General features: G+C 44.6%; 1 protein-coding gene and 1 long non-coding RNA gene across 4 annotated transcripts in view; one reads left to right on the forward strand and one right to left on the reverse strand.

The window, feature by feature from the left end:
- The window catches only part of VAMP4 (vesicle associated membrane protein 4), a 30,957-nt gene extending 25,814 nt beyond the window's left edge, over positions 1 to 5,143 (reverse strand). The window contains exons 1-2 of one of the 2 annotated variants that reach the window (XM_083621512.1): positions 4,922 to 5,143; positions 2,003 to 2,209 (exon numbers count right to left, since the gene is read on the reverse strand). In XM_083621512.1, the coding sequence (XP_083477638.1) occupies positions 2,003 to 2,068 (66 nt within the window). In that variant the 5' untranslated portion in view covers positions 2,069 to 2,209; positions 4,922 to 5,143. The remainder of the gene's footprint in view (positions 1 to 2,002; positions 2,210 to 4,921) is intronic. The other variant, XM_083621513.1, reaches the window with a different exon arrangement.
- Positions 5,144 to 7,062: 1,919 nt separating this feature from the next.
- On the forward strand, positions 7,063 to 12,294 carry LOC310765891. 2 transcript variants are annotated; one of them, XR_014549848.1, is made up of 3 exons: positions 7,063 to 7,160; positions 11,802 to 12,010; positions 12,150 to 12,294. It is a non-coding gene; the product is annotated as an uncharacterized lncRNA (long non-coding RNA). The 2 variants fall into 2 exon arrangements; XR_014549849.1 differs by lacking the exon at positions 7,063 to 7,160 and adding an exon at positions 8,676 to 11,713.
- Positions 12,295 to 16,575: the final 4,281 nt, after the last annotated feature.

Below are 16,575 nucleotides of genomic sequence, written 5' to 3' on the forward strand. Positions count from 1 at the left end.
TTCTGGAGCAGCTGTCTTGAGTTAGGGGTGGGTGGCACCACTTTGCAGTGGTTCTGGGCCTACTTGAGTGGTCGTTCCCTGAGGGTCAGTCCTGTGGAACCTTCAACGTGGAGTTCCTCAGGGCTCAATCCTATTCCCTATGCTGTTCAACATCTACATGAAACTGCTGGGTGGGGTTATTCAGAGCTTTGGAGTACGTTGTCAGCGGTATGCTGATGACACTCAGCCCTACTTCTCCTTTACATCTGTGGGTGAGGCAGTGGAAATGCCTTGATAATGGACTGGATGAGAGCCAACAAACTTAAACTCAATCCAGATCAGATTGAGTCACTGTTAGTGGGTGGTTCCCTAGAGCGGATGGGCTGGAAGGCTGTCTGCTCTTGATGGGGTTACACTTCCTCTGAAGGAGCAGGTTCGTAGCTTGGGGGTACTCATAGCTTAGATCCTTTTCTGTCGCTCGAGGCTCAGGTGGCCTCAGTGCCCTGGTGTGCCTTCCAACAGCTTTGGCTGGTCATCCAGCTACGCCCTTATCTGGATACTGCTGCCTATGCTCTGGTAACCTTTAGGTTAGATTATGTGGGGATGCCTCTGAAGATTGTTTGAAAACTTCAGTTAGCGCAGAATTCAGTGGCCAGGTTGCTCACCAGGGCAAGACGGTTTGAGCATATTACACCGATCCTGGTCTAACTGTACTGGCTACCAATTAGTTTCTGGACCCAATTCAAAGTGCTGGTTCTGACCTACAAAGCCTTAGATGGCTCAGGACCACAATACCTCAAGGACCACCTCCTTCCACTTGATCCTACCCAGACCCTGAGATCATCTTCTGAGGCCCTTCTTTGTGTGCCTCCTCCATGGGAGGTCGGAAGGTGGCAACATGAGCATGGGCTTTTTCTGCAGTAGCTCCCCATTTGTGGATGCTCTCCACAAGGAGGTTTGCCTGGCGCCTTCATTACACACCTCTAGGTGCTAGGCAAAAACATTCTTCTTTAACCAGGCCTTTGGTTGACTGACATTCAATGCCCTTTTGAAATGGGGGGGTGGGGCGTTATTGGGTTGTTCTTATTTTTTGAATATGTATTCTGTGCTTTTATATCCTATATCCTGTGAACCGCCCTCAGACCCGCAGGTAGAGGGTGGAATACAAATTTAATAATACTAATAAATAGCCTCTTACTGGTCTCTGGGAAGGTTGCATAAGGGCCCTGGGGCCAGCTAGCAGAGCAGAGGGCTCGAAAAGCTCTTTCCACAGGGGATTTTCCCTGCTCTCCATTTGTATTTTCCTGCTACCTGCAGTAAAATATGTCACAGAAAACTATTCCTGGACAAAGTCTGATAGTACTGAGCACAGGCATACTGGCGAAATGACCAGTTAAGTATTGGTAAACATGCCTGATGGACTTGACAACTTTTTCTTGCAAGTCACCAAGATTATGGCGATGGTTTCATTGTGCAACTGCCTATGGAGTTTGGACTGGTCTAATAAACATTCCAGAATATATCATTGATTAATGTACATTTAAGGATATATACTTAGACGATTATTGCCAATATCTTTACAATATTAGCTGAAGAAAACCTGTTCTATAATATGGAGAGAAAACTCCATATTGTAAAGATATTGGCAAATAATCATCTAAGTATATATCCTTAAATGTACATTAATCAATGATATATTCTGGAATGTTTATTAGACCAGTCCAAACTCCATAGGCAGTTGCACAATGAAACCATCACCATAATCTTGGTGACTTGCAAGAAAAAGTTGTCAAGTCCATCAGACATGTTTACCATCTTATCTTTTTATACTATAGCCTGTTCTTCTCTGGGAAAACTAAGAGTATTTTACATGGGACTATCATGCAGCTTCCCATCCATCTACTAACAAGAGCTAAACCATGACATAATAGCACCATATAACTTCACCCTCAGTGACTTAAAAGCAATTATTCTACAGATGGATTTGAACATGCAAAGAAAGCCATTGCCCTCAAGCACTTACCCTCTCACTTTTTACTGACCCAGTAACATCATCATCATTGAGGTGGCGCTTGAATTTTGGAGGCATATTTTCATAAACGTGTTGCTTTTACTTGCCCAATACAAGGAGATGAGGGGAGCCCCACTTCCTAGGAAGAGAGATGGGGTGAAAAAAAATCAATTTCGTTGGGGTTCCATTCTCAGTCACAAAGACTGGCCACAGTGATGCCTGTATGGAAAATAATACAAATCATTAGAATTGTCCAATGCCTTTTATAACACTATGTTATAATCTCTACTCTGCATGCATTATTTTGTATTTGAGCCCATTGCACAAAAATGCTCAAGACAGGCTTTTAAAATGCATCCTTCTTTCAACCACATTATCAAAAGGGGTGTGCTTGGGCTTTTGAAATTCTCCCAGTTCATTAAAGCCAACCTTAAAAGCCAAGGTTTTTTAAGGTGGCAAAGAGGATTTAGGATTTTTACTATTATCGGAATTGGTCATAAGACTGGCAAAGGAACAGGTAAAGGTATTTAAATACTATAACTACAGTCATACCTCGGGTTACAGACGCTTCAGGTTGTGTTTTTTCAGGTTACAAATGCGCCGAAACCCAGAAGTACCGGAAAGGATTACTTCCGGGGTTTGGCGGTCGCACATGCGCAGAAGCGGTAAATCGTGCTTTGCACATGCACAGAAGGGCCGAATCGCAACCCGTGTGTGCACAGATGCGCCGCTGCGGGTTGCGAGCATGCATCCCGCACGGATCACGTTCGCAACCCGAGCGTCCACTGTATTATCCCATAAAGAAGGTAATGAGCAGCAATTCCTTTTTAATCATTGACATTTCTAGAAAGGTGGCTAAAAAGAATGGCCACAATCCCACAATTTCAAAAACCTAAAACAGCAAGATCTATTTGAGTAGAACCCTTGGGGTTGTATCCAATGGTGTAGCTAAACTAATGGGTCCCCCAACCCTCCAGAGCATGTCTGAGGATGGGAAGAGCATGGGGCTGTGGGTGGGAAGAAGAATTGATAGATTCCTTCCTATCAGCTGGGTAACAGTGTTGGACAGAACCCACTGTTACTTCTGTACCCACAAATATTTGAAGCTTCCAAGAACAAGAGCAGTGCTTTTTGACCATGGATTCCTCTGCCCCAGCACTCCATTTCCAGCATACGTCCAGGAAGACCCCAAGCAAGGCATGAGAGTCACAACCCTCCTGCCCAATTACTGATGTGCCCTCAGCAATAAATATTCAGAAGATTATTCCTTTGAACCTAGTACAGTCAAACCTTGGTTTTCGAACATCTTGGCTGCCGAATGTTTCATAAGTTGAACGCAAAAACCCCGGAAGTGAATGCTTCTGTTTTCGAAGGCGCCTCAGAAGCTGAATGGCTTCCAAGGCGCATTTCTTCATTTTTTCAGAGGATTTTGCTGCCAGCCCTTTGATCCTTGGTTTTCAAACCTTTTGGAAATTGAACAGACTTCCAGAACCGAGTACGTTCGAAAACCGAGGTTTCACTGTAATGAAACTCCCAGGTCCTCCTTTCAGGCTTCCCAGAGGCATCTGGTTGGTCACTGTAAGAACAGGATGCTGAACTGAATGGGCCTTCAGCCTGATTCAGCAGGCTCTTCTTACATTCTTAAATGTATTCCAACACATTAACCACATATGTTAGGGGCGGAGAACATTTGCTTTGCCTTCTGGATAACCTTCTGGGAGCTGCATGCCAGTTATGGGCATGGCCAGAGGAAAAAAAGGGGTGGAATAATGGATGTGACTCTTAGTAGTTTAAGTAGGTGAACTACATACCACAACCTTCCTCAACCTACACTCTTCAGAGGACTTCTAAACCATTCCCCTTCTACACACACCTTTCTCGTCCTATATCACCCACTTCATCTCCCTTTTATGCAATCTCAAAGAATCCCATTTCCCTATTTAAATAGGAGGACTGCCCGTCTTTGACTGATTCAAGGGCCTCACAGCACCTCTTCTTTCAACAGCTTGTTTATTTACTGCATTTCTATTCCACCTGTCCTTCAAGGAGCTCAACATGGCTCTATCCTCACAACAGCCCTGGGAGGTAGGTTAGGCTAAGAGGCAGTGAATGGCCCAAGGTTGCCCAGTGAGCTTCATGGGGTGCCAAGTGGGGAGATTTGAAGCCCAGTCTCTCCCAGGTCCTAGTACAACACTAACCACTGCACCAAACCCACCTCCCGTTCCCAAGTCACCTACAGCCTTGCTTTTAACTCTTTTCCCATTTCCCTAATCGTTGATTTTTTTAAAAAAAGGGTCCCTGTTGTAAAACTTCAAATAGGGCAGCTGCAGCAGAATTGGCACTACTACAGGTGCCCCTTCAACTTGATCTCATTTAGTGTGGCACTGCCTGCACTCTGGAACTCCCTGCCAATTGAAAAAACATTCCTGTTTATACAAGAACTACCCAGATGCTTAGAAAGTCGAAGTGATTCTAATCTGTTTCAGCATTTTAAACTCTTGTATGCTTTTAAAGTAGGGCTGCGGATTTTACTGTAAACCAATTTTTGTGTGAAGCGCTGAGGCTTTCCCCCCTTTTCTTCCTTTCCAGTCAAGTGGTGTACATATTTCGCAAAACAAACCAATAAAGAAGGCGTGGGGTTTTTTGTTATTGACGTTTTCAGTTGCGACTGTCGGGTGACGGACGGTGTACAAATGCAATAAATAATAAAGCAGCGTTTCCCCTCCCCTCGCTAGGGATGGCCGAGCGCTTCTCCCCCGGCGCCGGCAGGCCCCTCATCCCGCCCGGCTCCGCCAACGGCCCTCGCCTCGCCGCCGCCTCCTCTTCGGAGGGTTTACCTCAGCGCCCCTTCCCATCCTTCCTCGCAGAGCCTCCTCCCTCAGAGGCCCCGCAGGCCTCCCCAGCCCCACGACGCCCCTGCCCGCTTCTCACCTGCTTCCTTTCCAGGGCCGGCGCGGAAATGACCGCGAGGAGGAGGAGGAGGAGGAGGAGGAGGAGGAGGAGGAAGAAGCGCCGTCAGGGGCTGTCCCATCGAGCAACTCGGCGCTCCTGACACGGGCGGGGAGCCGAGCGCCGAGCACGTCGTTGGAAAACAACTGCCGCAGCGGGGCGTTTGGACCCTGCCGGCTGCCGTACCCGCCCATCCCCGCCCCCAGCACGTCGGGTTCCCAGGGCGGGGGCGGGGCCAGTGCCCAAGGGGGCGGAGCCCTTGAGAAAGGCTTGCTCGTTCCTGCTTCAGGTATTAGTCCGATTTCTCTGTTTTTTTTTCTTTTTTGAATAAATTTTTATTAAATTTTCCACCGTAATAACACAAACTACAAAGCAAAATGATACACAAAACCAGAATTTTTTCTATTGTAATCTTTCTGTGTCGTTGCAAATGTGTTGTGGGTTACTAGTTTGTCTTCTTCTTGCTCTTGTTTTTTATTATGCATTTTATGTTTTCCTTTTGTATCTTTTTCCTGTGAACCGCCCTGTGATTCTCCAGTGAAGCCATCCTCGCTTAGCTAAATAAAACAGATAAGTAGATAAGCAAACGCTGGGCTTCCCCGTTATTTTACTGTTTTGCTCTCACGCCTAAGGGGAGCAAATTGCCTCCTGGCCTTCTCTTTCTCCCCTGTCTGTCTCCTCGCTCTGAAACCATCCTCTCCCGAAGACCAAGGTTGGTTTCTGATTCCCAGCTCCCTTCTGGAAAAGCCAGGCATGCCTCCAACCATTGGAGATGCTGGCCAAACACCTGCAAACGTCTCTGCCTTCCCTTGGGAGGAATGGTGCCTGGCTTGGCACCATCTGTGAGTTTCAGAGCCAGTTCTTTTCTTTTGGCTGAGATGGATTCAAAGGGAGGTTTAGACCACATTCTAGTCCATGGGGTGAAGCTAATCTCATAGCCTATGTCGTCCTCCCATTGTTTTTTGATTGCGCCGAGGGGTTTTATGGGGTTTTGCAATAGTATTTTGTATATTGATGTGAATATCTTGTAGTCTTGGTTTATCAATGAGATTGGGCGGGATGATTCTTCTATGAGATGGAGACTATTTTGGAAGAGCAGGGTGAGGAGGGAAGGCCTCTCCGCCTCCCTTCCCAAGTTAAAAAAAAAAGGTTTGTTCAGGACACAGCCACACAGGGCTCAGACACTGCTTCCCGGCCCAAAGCTCACCCTGCCCACTTGCGGGAGGCACTCACCCAGTTGCTTGCTGGTGCCAGAGCAGCCCTCCAATGGTGCGCTCCTAGTCAGCTGGGCTTCACTAGGATGCTGTTCCACTTTCGCGGGTCCTGGCCTCTGCCACATAGCTATCTGGCTCCGGCGGCCTCTGTGGTCCCTCCTGGCTTTCTCCTAGCAGCAGCAGTGGCAGGGATGTCGCCACATTGCCGCACTGGAAATTCCAGAATTCTCCTTTTATCATACCATATTTGTTTTTCCTTTTACCAAGTAAAAGCTTGCACATGCCCCAAACATGGGCATTACACACTATTGCTTCTCAGTTTTGTGACAGTGCTGCTTCTGCCTGGGCTGGTGAAATAATTCTGGAAGAGTTGGCAGAATGAGTAACAGACACATGGAATAGTTGTATACAAGTTGTTAAGTCTTCTTTTGTTTACTTGATAATAGCGGGGAGGTGATTATTCCCTGAATGCCTTCATACTTAAAACAGTAGGTGGGATTCAGTGTTTACTCTGACCCATTGAAATAATCAACCAAAGTTTGTCAAAACCATTAATTTCAATGGGTCTACTCTGAGTAAAATCTAGTTGAATCTAACCCAGTATCTGAAAAGGGGAGCCTACACTCCTTTAATATGTTGCACTGAGCATGCAGGTATTAGGTGCTTGATCTCAGGATAGGCGTCAGCTTGGGTGTTTAGCCTACACGTTGGTGACTTTGTGAACAGGACTAGTGTGTTGTGTGTGCCCGTGTTGTAGAAAAGAAAGCTATTGGCAGTTTGACTGTAGGGAGGAGGGTGACAGAATTGGGAGTAAGCTGGGCATTAAGCAGGGGCTAGCTAAACTAGAAGCAACCGTGTAGGGTTCTGAGAGGTGTGCGCTGCTCTTTATGGTTCAACTTTCCCTGCTTGCAGGCCAATTACATAGAAAAAGGGATACTGAGTAAGATTACCTCTACTGTCAGACTAAAGGTCATTGTGATTCCCTGTCCCCACTATGCACTCTGGAAGTACCTACCTACTTGCTGTGTACTTTATTAATTTTCTTTGCATTAATTATATTTTTGCATGAGTTAATTATTAATTTACCACAGCAGATTTATTATTATTAACAACTTAAGGAAGCTGAGTCTACTTCTGTTCATTATAGAGTAGTTGCAGGCTATTCATTCATTGCTAGGTGGTTACCAGAGGTGGCGAGTGCAGGGTCATATTGTCTCTTTGTGTGTGCATTTACACACAAGATAGAACAAGCTGTGATATTTATCTTCTGGAGATCTGGGCAGAAGGCTGAAGCATAAGGAATTCTAGTGCACGTGTGTCTAGTGCATTTTAAACCTCTCCCCTGAGGGAGGCAGGGTAGAAGGTCTTCCTCATGGGCAAAACATGGACAGGAGCTAGAAGAGAAGTACAGAAGCCAGGGCAATTGAAGCATATGAAAGTTTCTCTGTTTACCTAATTGTGATGAAGCAGATATTAGAAAACCTGTGTGAACCTCTCACTTTCATTTCATGAAAACAAGATTCTATAGAGGGGCTACCTCGGGAATTTTCTAAATTGGGGAAAAATTGCTGAGTATATTTTTGTAATGGCATTATAGAAAATGATATCAACTGATTAAGTTATTGCTTTTAACATATGGTTGGTAACTGGGTTCTCCACAGGATTGCCTGCTTCATAATCTTCCCATTTTGTTTTCTTATAACATTGACAAAATAATTCTGTTCTTGGAAAGAAAACATAGCTATGGAGGGAAGGATTAATGTAGGATTAGGGACTCTGTGAACCTCTTAAGTGAGCTATGCAAAAATCCAAGTGGAGATTTGCAGCCTGGGTAGGATTCAGTGTGTTCTCTGTTCCCAACAAAACAACCTGGAGCAGCAGGAGTTCATTATTACCCATTATTACCCATTAGCTGACATTTATGGCATGAGGTTGCAACATTGTTTTGACTTGGGTCACTAGCAGCTTTCTACAAGGATGTATGAAAATATATTGAATTTCCCCTCTTCTAGTTTTTCTCTACAAGTAAACACCATAGTCCGTGCTTCATGAAGTTAGGAAGAGTTTTGTAGAGTGTCTGGGGAAATCTCATGTTGGATCTAGGAGTCCTGGTTTGAAGACTGTAGACTCAGAGGTTCCCAACCCCCTTTTGTAGCAGATTTATTGTGAGTCTGTGGGCAAGTTACTACAGGTCATTTTTGCTTTTCTTGCTCTTCATGGGAATAATTTAGTGCCCCTCCTCACAGAGTGGTTATGAGAGCAAATGTAATCATGCTTAAACTATTGGTAGCTGTTTACAGATAAGTAGCCATGTTGGTCTGCCGTAGTTGAAACAAAATTTAAAAAATCCTCCCAGTGGCACCTTAGGGACCAACTAAGTTTGTTAACTAAGTCGTGTGCATGCACACTTCTTCTTCTTCTTCTGGTATCTGAAGAAGTGTGCATGCACACGAAAGCTCATACCAATAACAAACTTAGTTGGTCTCTACGGTGCTACTGGAAGGATTTTTTTTATTGATAGCTGCGTTGCTTCAGCAGAGCAAAAAGAGAGAGAAAAATGGATTAATATGTACTTTAAATCAGAAGTGCTCAGGTACAGAGCAAGGGCTTCAACAGACCAGCACTGACAACGGTAACTTCTTCTTTTTTCAATTTTTTTTATTGATTTTCCAAAATTTAAAACAGACAAACAAACAAACATACATACATCCTGTTTAAATCTTGGTAACATTATTAAGTGACTTCCTCAAATCCCCTTGGTTGAATTTCATTATATATCATTTCAACCGTTTTCCAAAATGACAACAGTAACTTCTGGTTCAGTGATGGGGAACCTGTGACCTTCTGGATGTTGAAGTAGAACTTCCCATCTATCCCTGACCAGTCACTGGGCCATGCGTCCCAGCAGGCCTAAATGCTCCTGCCTCCCATCCACCCCCCACCTGACTGCCTCACAGTAGCATCCTGTTGGTAGGCAAGGAAAAATATAGGTATAAAAGGAAAATTCGCTGGATGCCTAGATCTAGGTTTGGGGCAAGTTTGGTGAGACAACCCCAGCACAGCTTTAAAATATGCAGAATTAAAAAAAATAGAAATATTACCAAGAACAATTTCAGATCATAATCCAGTAATACTGCAACTACGAGAGGGAAATGACTCCACTCGTAGATGGAGATTGAATAAGGAGTTGTTAGATGATCATAAACTTTTAGAAAAAGCAGAGAAAATATTAGGAGTTTATTTTGAATTAAATTTAAATAGAGAAAGAAAATTACAGGTGGTTTGGGATGCCAGTAAGGCGGTCAGGAGAGGTCTGTAGATACAACAAAATACATATAATAAGAAATTGAGAGAACAGAAGAAAAAGGAAATTTTAGAGGCCTTGACAAAAAAGGAAAAATAATTAATACAGAAACCCAACAAAGAAACTATAAAGCAAACTATTAAGTTATTACAAATTCAATGATCAATAAATTCAATGATCAATAAATAAATAAATTCAATAAAGAAAAAAAATGAAACAGAAGTACTTCGAACATGCAAAAAAATCAGGAAGGTTGCTGGTGTAGCAACTGAAGAAAAAAGGAAACTCAAAATATTATATCTAAAATCAAAGATAAAGGAAAATTGATAAACAACCCAAAGGACATCAGGAAAGCACCCGACAGCTGGAGGAGAGAGCTGACCGCTTGATGGTGGCTGCAAGGCTCCCAGGTGCGGTGGAAGATCCAACCGATGTTGCCTTCTTGCCTCCAGCAGAAACACATGGTGTGGGGGCAAACTTCCTCCCCGATGAGACTAGAGGAAGCCTGCATCAGTAAGGTCTGCTCCTCCTAGCTCCACCCCCCGGACCGCCGCAGATTGGCTGATTCAAACAGCTGGGTTCCGGCAGGAACTCGGAGGTGGTGACACCAGGAGGCAGAGCAACGGCCACGGGAGCAGTGTGGCTCCGAGATGGTGGTGCAATGCGCCAGGCTGCAAATGTCGCCCACCACCGGGACATGATGAGCGGTCATGAATGTTTCCTTGTCCTCCTGGGGAAAAGTGACAAGTTGGGTGACAAGTGACAAGCAAACAAAATGAATTTCAATAGGGAATCATGTCAGGTTCTACACTTAGGCAGCAAGAACCAGATTCACTAAGATGGGATGGGGGACACCTGGCTTTCTAGCAGTACAGGTGGAAAAGATCTAAGGGTCTTGGTGGACCAAAAGCTTAACAGGAGTCAACAGCGTGATGCAGCAGCAAAAGAAAGCTATCACTATTCTAGTCTGCCTCAGCAGAAGTCTAGTGTCGAGATCAAGGGAGGTAATAGTACCACTCGATTCTGCCTTGGTCAGAACACACTTGGAATACTGTGTCCAGTTCTGGGCACCACAGTTTAAGAAGGATGCTGACAAGCTGGACCATGTGCAGAGGAGGGTGACCAAGATGATTGAGGGTCTGGAAACGAAGCCTTACGATGAATGCTCGAAGGAGCTGGGTATGTTTAGCCTGGAAAAGAGGAGACTGAGAGGAGATCTTCAGCTATCTTAGAGGCTGTCACATGGAAGAGGGAGGATGCTTCTTTTATCCTGCTCTGGACAGGAGGACTCGGACAGATGGCTTCAAGTTCAAATAAAGGAGATTCTGACTAAACATTCGTGAAAACCTTTCAGAGCAGTAAGAGCTGTTTGGCAGTCGAACAGACTCCCTTGGAAGGTGGTGGACTCTCCTTCCTTGGAGGTTTCTAACCAGAGGCTGGATGGCCATCTGTCAGGGATGCTGTCGCTGAAATTCCTGCATTGCAGGGGGTTGGACTAGATGACCCTTGGCTCCCTTCCAACTCTAAGATTCCATGATTCTATGAAATGGATCTGAACTCATGACAGCCACCCACCATTTTCATATTCAAAACTGCTTCCCACCCCAACCCCTTCTTGATTACTATATATAAATAATACACTAAAGTAGACAAATAATAACTTACAAAAAGGATCAATAAATGTCTCACCCATTGTCTATAAACCTTGATCAGAATCCCATGTCAGGTTTTCTTTTGTGAATGGAATAAAATGGTTTCAACCAGTTTTTAGTAACCAAGAATCCAATGTACAGCTTGGGGTACATTTAAACATAATACTGGACAGATTTCTACAGGGTGTGGAGAGGGGTTATTTTGAACTATGAAGTGAGAAACAGCAGCCGTAGTCGAGGCCAGAAGTGCTTTCCCTTGGTGACCCCACCGTGTTGAAAAGGGGGGGGGTGTTCGCAAGGGATTTCCTGTCCTGTCCAGAAATGCACCGGGCTGGATGAAGCCAGCTCGATATCCTTTCTAAATAAATGGAATAAAACCGCTTAACCCACTGAAAGATAGATTTGAAAAGTGAATGTGAAGGGGAACAATGTCCGTTATTAAGCAAGATAGCTAAAGTAACGGGGTCATGTCCTCCATTGTGACACGTCCCCCTGCTGAGTGACTTGGCTGAGCACTTTGGGAAGAGCAACCATTTGAGGATAGCTAGTGAGGGAGAACAGAGATGTTGTGGGAGAGATTTCAGAGACTCTCTTCGTCTCAAGTGTAAGTAGGATTTCTCCTTCTTGGTGCCCCAAATCCAGCACAGAGATCTCTAGAACCCATTTCCTCACTGTTTCCTCTTCTTCACTAGGTTCTGAAGTCTGAGGAGGCTCCGCGGGCTGCTGGTCTCCTGCTGCCGGTTGCCCAAGATACATCCCCTGGTCTGCCAGAAGGAGGAAGGAGATGAGTGGAAGGAGGAGGTAAACGTCATGAAAGACGGAAAGGAGAAGGTGAAGATCTGATCGATTTTTGTGAGACCATGCGACCAGGGGATGGAGTCCACCGATACCAACGTGGATGGTGAGTATTGATCTTTCTTCCTCAGGAACAGGGAGGCCAGAGAAAATGTGGCAGTGGGGCGGAGGGAGCAGAAAGTTGGGTTATCAGCATAAGGATCAATTAAAATATTAAGAATCCTTTCTCTTCTTTTCTCTTCCAGGCAACGGCAGCAGTGAGACCAGCAGCTCGAGCGGAGATCTTACCCCCCTCCCACGCCCAGTTCCCCCCTCCCCACAATTCCAAGTATATAAATAAAGAAATATAGAAATCATTTTTGTATGGATTCAAATAAAGTTTGAAATACAAATATGCTAGTCCTTGATCATGCTTTTATCCCTGGGGGTTCTTTTTCCCAACAGTTGTGAGGATGGGCAAGAAATGGAAAAATTGCCCAAAAATGGAAAGAAGAAGAATATGTCCCAGCGAAAGAAGAATGGATACAAAAACTTATGGAATATGCAGAAATGGCGAAACTTACCGGAAAAATTAGCAAGATAACCAACTATATATAAAAGAATGGAAATGGTTTATTGGATATTTACAAATAAACTGTTAACGGATAAGAATATTGTAATAACCTGCAGTTTTATAAAAGTAAAGGTAAAGTGACCCCTGACCATTAGATCCAGTCGTGACCGACTCTGGGGTTGTGGTGCTCATCTCGCTTTATTGGCCGAGGGAACCGGCATACAGCTTCCGGGTCATGTGGCCAGCATGATTAAGCCACTTCTGGCGAACCAGAGCAGCACACGGAAACGCTGTTTACCTTCCTGCCGTAGCGGTACCTATTTATCTACTTGCACTTTGAGTGCTTTCGAACTGCTAGGTTGGCAGGAGCTGGGACTGAGCAACAGGAGCTCACCCTGTCGCGGAGATTCGAACCGCTGACCTTCTGACCGGCAAGTCCTAGGCTCTGTGGTTTAACCCACAGCGCCACCCGCGTCCCCCATTTATAAGAGTCCCCCCATTTATAAGAGTATATATATTTAATGTAGATGAATAGGTGAGCAAATTCATTCATTTAGATATGCAGAAAACATAAAAATAAATAAATTTAATGAACAGCAGAAAGAGGGGGAAGTCAAGTTTTGAAATGTTAAAATGATTGTAAAATTCTTGGAATGTATAAAACTGAAAATCATAAAGAAGAGAAGGGCAGGGCAGTGAGAGATCACCAGCCTTCCTGTCCGGGAATTCTCTCAAGGGGCACCCCGTACCCAGGCCCGGCCAGCGGAGTCAAGGGCAGCACCTAAAGATCCCATGCTGGCGCAGCACAGATGAGATGACTGTGAAACCATTCAGATATGAATTGTGCAGGGCGAACTGTAGAGTTGGAAGGGAACCCCAGGATCATCCAGTCCAACCCCTGCAAGGCAGAAAGATCCCACTGCCCCCCCATCAGGATCAAACATGCCACCGTGGCCCTATCAGCGCCATGCTTTAACCAGCTGAGCTGACCAGGCACTGAAGAAGATAATTCATGAATGCATGCTCCCACAGAAAAGAGTACCATAGATCATGTGTGAACTAGCCATGCATTGTCACCCCGCATGTGCACGCATGCCTATGACCGCATGACTAATAACTAAGGAACAGGATCCTCCTCTCGTGTTACTGAAAACAGGCTTAGAAGGGGCCCTGGGTCATCTAGCCCAGCCCCCCACATACTGATGCAAAGTAGATTAGCCCAGAGGCCTCTGGCCTCCTTTAAATCTGAGGAGCGGACCAGAGGGAAGCCTGCATCGGTAAGATCTGCTCCTCCTAGTTCCACCCCCCGGACCGCTGCAGATTGGCCGATTCAAACGGCTGGGTTCCGGCGGGAAGTCTGAGGCGGTGACCCCGGGAGGCAGAGCAATGGCCACAGGAGCAGTGTGGCTCTTCCTTGCCCCTCTTCCTCCCAGTAAGCAGCAGTGATGCTGCCGCCATGTAAGTAGCAGCTAAGGCACCTCTTCTATCAAGCTCTTCTCTTCATTTTATTACATTTTTTGGCCCACCTTTCTCTCCAAAGAGTTCAGGGTGGCATACATGGTTCTCCTCATTTAATCCCCATAACAACCCTTTGAAGTAGGTGAGGCTAGACTCATTAAACTCACCCCTCCCTGCCACCCCCCCTTCCTTGCCTCCCTCCCTCCCCTGGTGTGGTCTTCCAGAAGGCCGCTCCTGCCAGTGCCAAGTCTCCCGATGCCTGTTTTGGGGTGCCTCACTCTGGCACAACCAGCACAGGGGAGCAAAATCAGGGCAGTCGATTTTGGGAACAAGGGGTTTGAAAGTGTGGCCCAAGGAAAAAGGCTTGAGAACCACTGTGCTCATTGTTGAGCCTCAAGTTCTGTGCCTCTGCTAATAGTTCTTTATCTTTCAGTTGGGCTTGAGCTGGACAGTCCTTAAAATAGAGAACCGCTTCAGCTAGAAGGCTGTCTTTCTGAAGGTAGCATTGGGCTAGCTGTGCGCTGCAAGCATCTGAATCAGGGAGTTGTGCAAATGTAAGCAGGACTTTGCAGCTTTACATTTCCCTGTAGATTAGAACATGTTGCTACGCTAATAGGTGGATGCAGTGAAATACTGTGTAGAACAATATGATGAAGTATGTTGAAAAAGGAGAAATCTGGGAACTCTCTAAAGGGAGAGTTGTTGAGAGATGTTGAAAAGTGTGTGCGTTTGGCTTCCGGTTTCCAGTTGCCTTAATGGCACAGCTCCCACGATGGCAGAGACCTTTAGCGAAGACAAACAAGGATGATTTGAGGGTAATTATCCTTGAAAGCTCCCCCCAGGGCCCGGGGGGGGGGGGGAGATCGTTTCGATACCTGCCTTTTGTTCTGACATGGAGGTGAGAGGTAGGGAGATGCTGAGTGCAAAAGCACTTCACTTCTTGGTAACCCTCCAATGCTGCCATTAAGAGCAGCAGTTCTTCTGTTCATTAAGAGATTAATTAGGATTAATACACAGACGTGTGACGCTAATGATGGGACAAGATTAAGGACTGCCGAATCGAAACAGCTACAAGGTTGTACAGATTTAAATTGGAAGATGACTTCATTCGAGCAACAAATGGTATGTTTGGGAGGGGGGAGCCAATCACTTCATTATAATTCCTTTGTTACATAAATGACTCGGCAACGCCCCCCCCGAGAATGCCAAAGAAAATAAAGCAAGTTAAGAAGAAAGGAGATGGGAGTACAGATATGGATTATAATGAAAAACAAGACTGTGTGAGGAAAATATTAATATTTGGAATAATTATAAAAAGGGCTTGGAGCCTCTGCAGAGTTAATTTTTTTACTTGCCCCCTCATTGAGGGGAGAAGGGACTGGACTCTGAAGACTTGCCAGAGCTCTGGCAGGGCACCAGATCACTCTTCTATGAATAATTATAATTAATTGCTTCAACAGGACGTGGAGGGGAGAACCTGGAGGCCCACCAGGGCTTTGGCAGGACATTGGGTGACTCCCTGCTTGAAATCGAAAGTGGAATTTCCAGCTGCATCAGAAGAGTTGAGAACAAAGAGAGAGACCTCTCCAGAATAACTTCGAGTCAACACAGCCGTAAGGCACAAAGGAGACTAGGAATAATTAATATAGACATATTTGATAAAGAATTAAAGGAACAATTGATGGAAATTAAAACCTCACACAGGAAGAAGAAAGGAGTAGTTCACTTGCGAAATTACAAATTATTATATGTGTTAATGCAAACTGAAGTTAATTACTGTAGTTGTGGTATAAGGATTTTTATCAAGAATCGATTGTATTTGCTTTGAGCAATAATCTGGAGGTAGAATTAAAGGGACTCTGACCCTGAAGTACAGCACGTGGGAATCCAGATCAGATTTATAATTGGCTATGTAATTGATTTGTACTTGAATTGATATTGCTGTTTAGTATTAATATAATAAGATGAATATTGGATTTTTGTAATCGAAAATTAATAAAAAATATTTAACAAAAATAAGAAAATACAATTTCTGCAAAACTTCCTAGTAAGCCCAAAGAGGCAGGCCCTGGTTAATAACAAATCCCATCATAGTTTTCCAACTCTGATTTTAAAAAGAAATAAATACTACTGAGCACTTTGCATTTTCAATTCACTTAAATCATTGTGGCATCCAGACTAGAGGACTCAAATGCAGACTAGAGGACTCAACTGCTCTACTCTTCAGCACCTTTACTTAGGAATAAACACCATAAAAATAAATATGAAATGGATAATATAACATAATAAAATGAGCACCACTTGCCATTGTGGATTGGCAAATCTGTTGGTTTCAGTTTCTTGTTTTTCAATCTTACATTCTGTCCTCAACAGTTTCACATCAGTTTGCATTTAAAAAAAGATCCCCATAAAAATGTGTCAGCATTTTAGTGTGAATTTGTCCTAACGCACATATCTTTGTATGAAACATTGTCCAATATGCACAGCACTCTCTCATCATATAATGGGAATATCTCATTCTCATTGACAGATGCATTTCTTATGCACACTTAACCTGGTAATATACGTCTGAACATATTACATGACTGCAGAACTGCATTGCAAAATTAAGAGAATGTTGATTACTTACGGATGACTGTGTTCTTGCACCGTTTAGAAAA

The sequence above is a fragment of the Podarcis filfolensis genome, assembly GCF_964270895.1.
Source record: "Podarcis filfolensis genome assembly, chromosome: 6".
NCBI lineage: Eukaryota > Metazoa > Chordata > Lepidosauria > Squamata > Lacertidae > Podarcis > Podarcis filfolensis.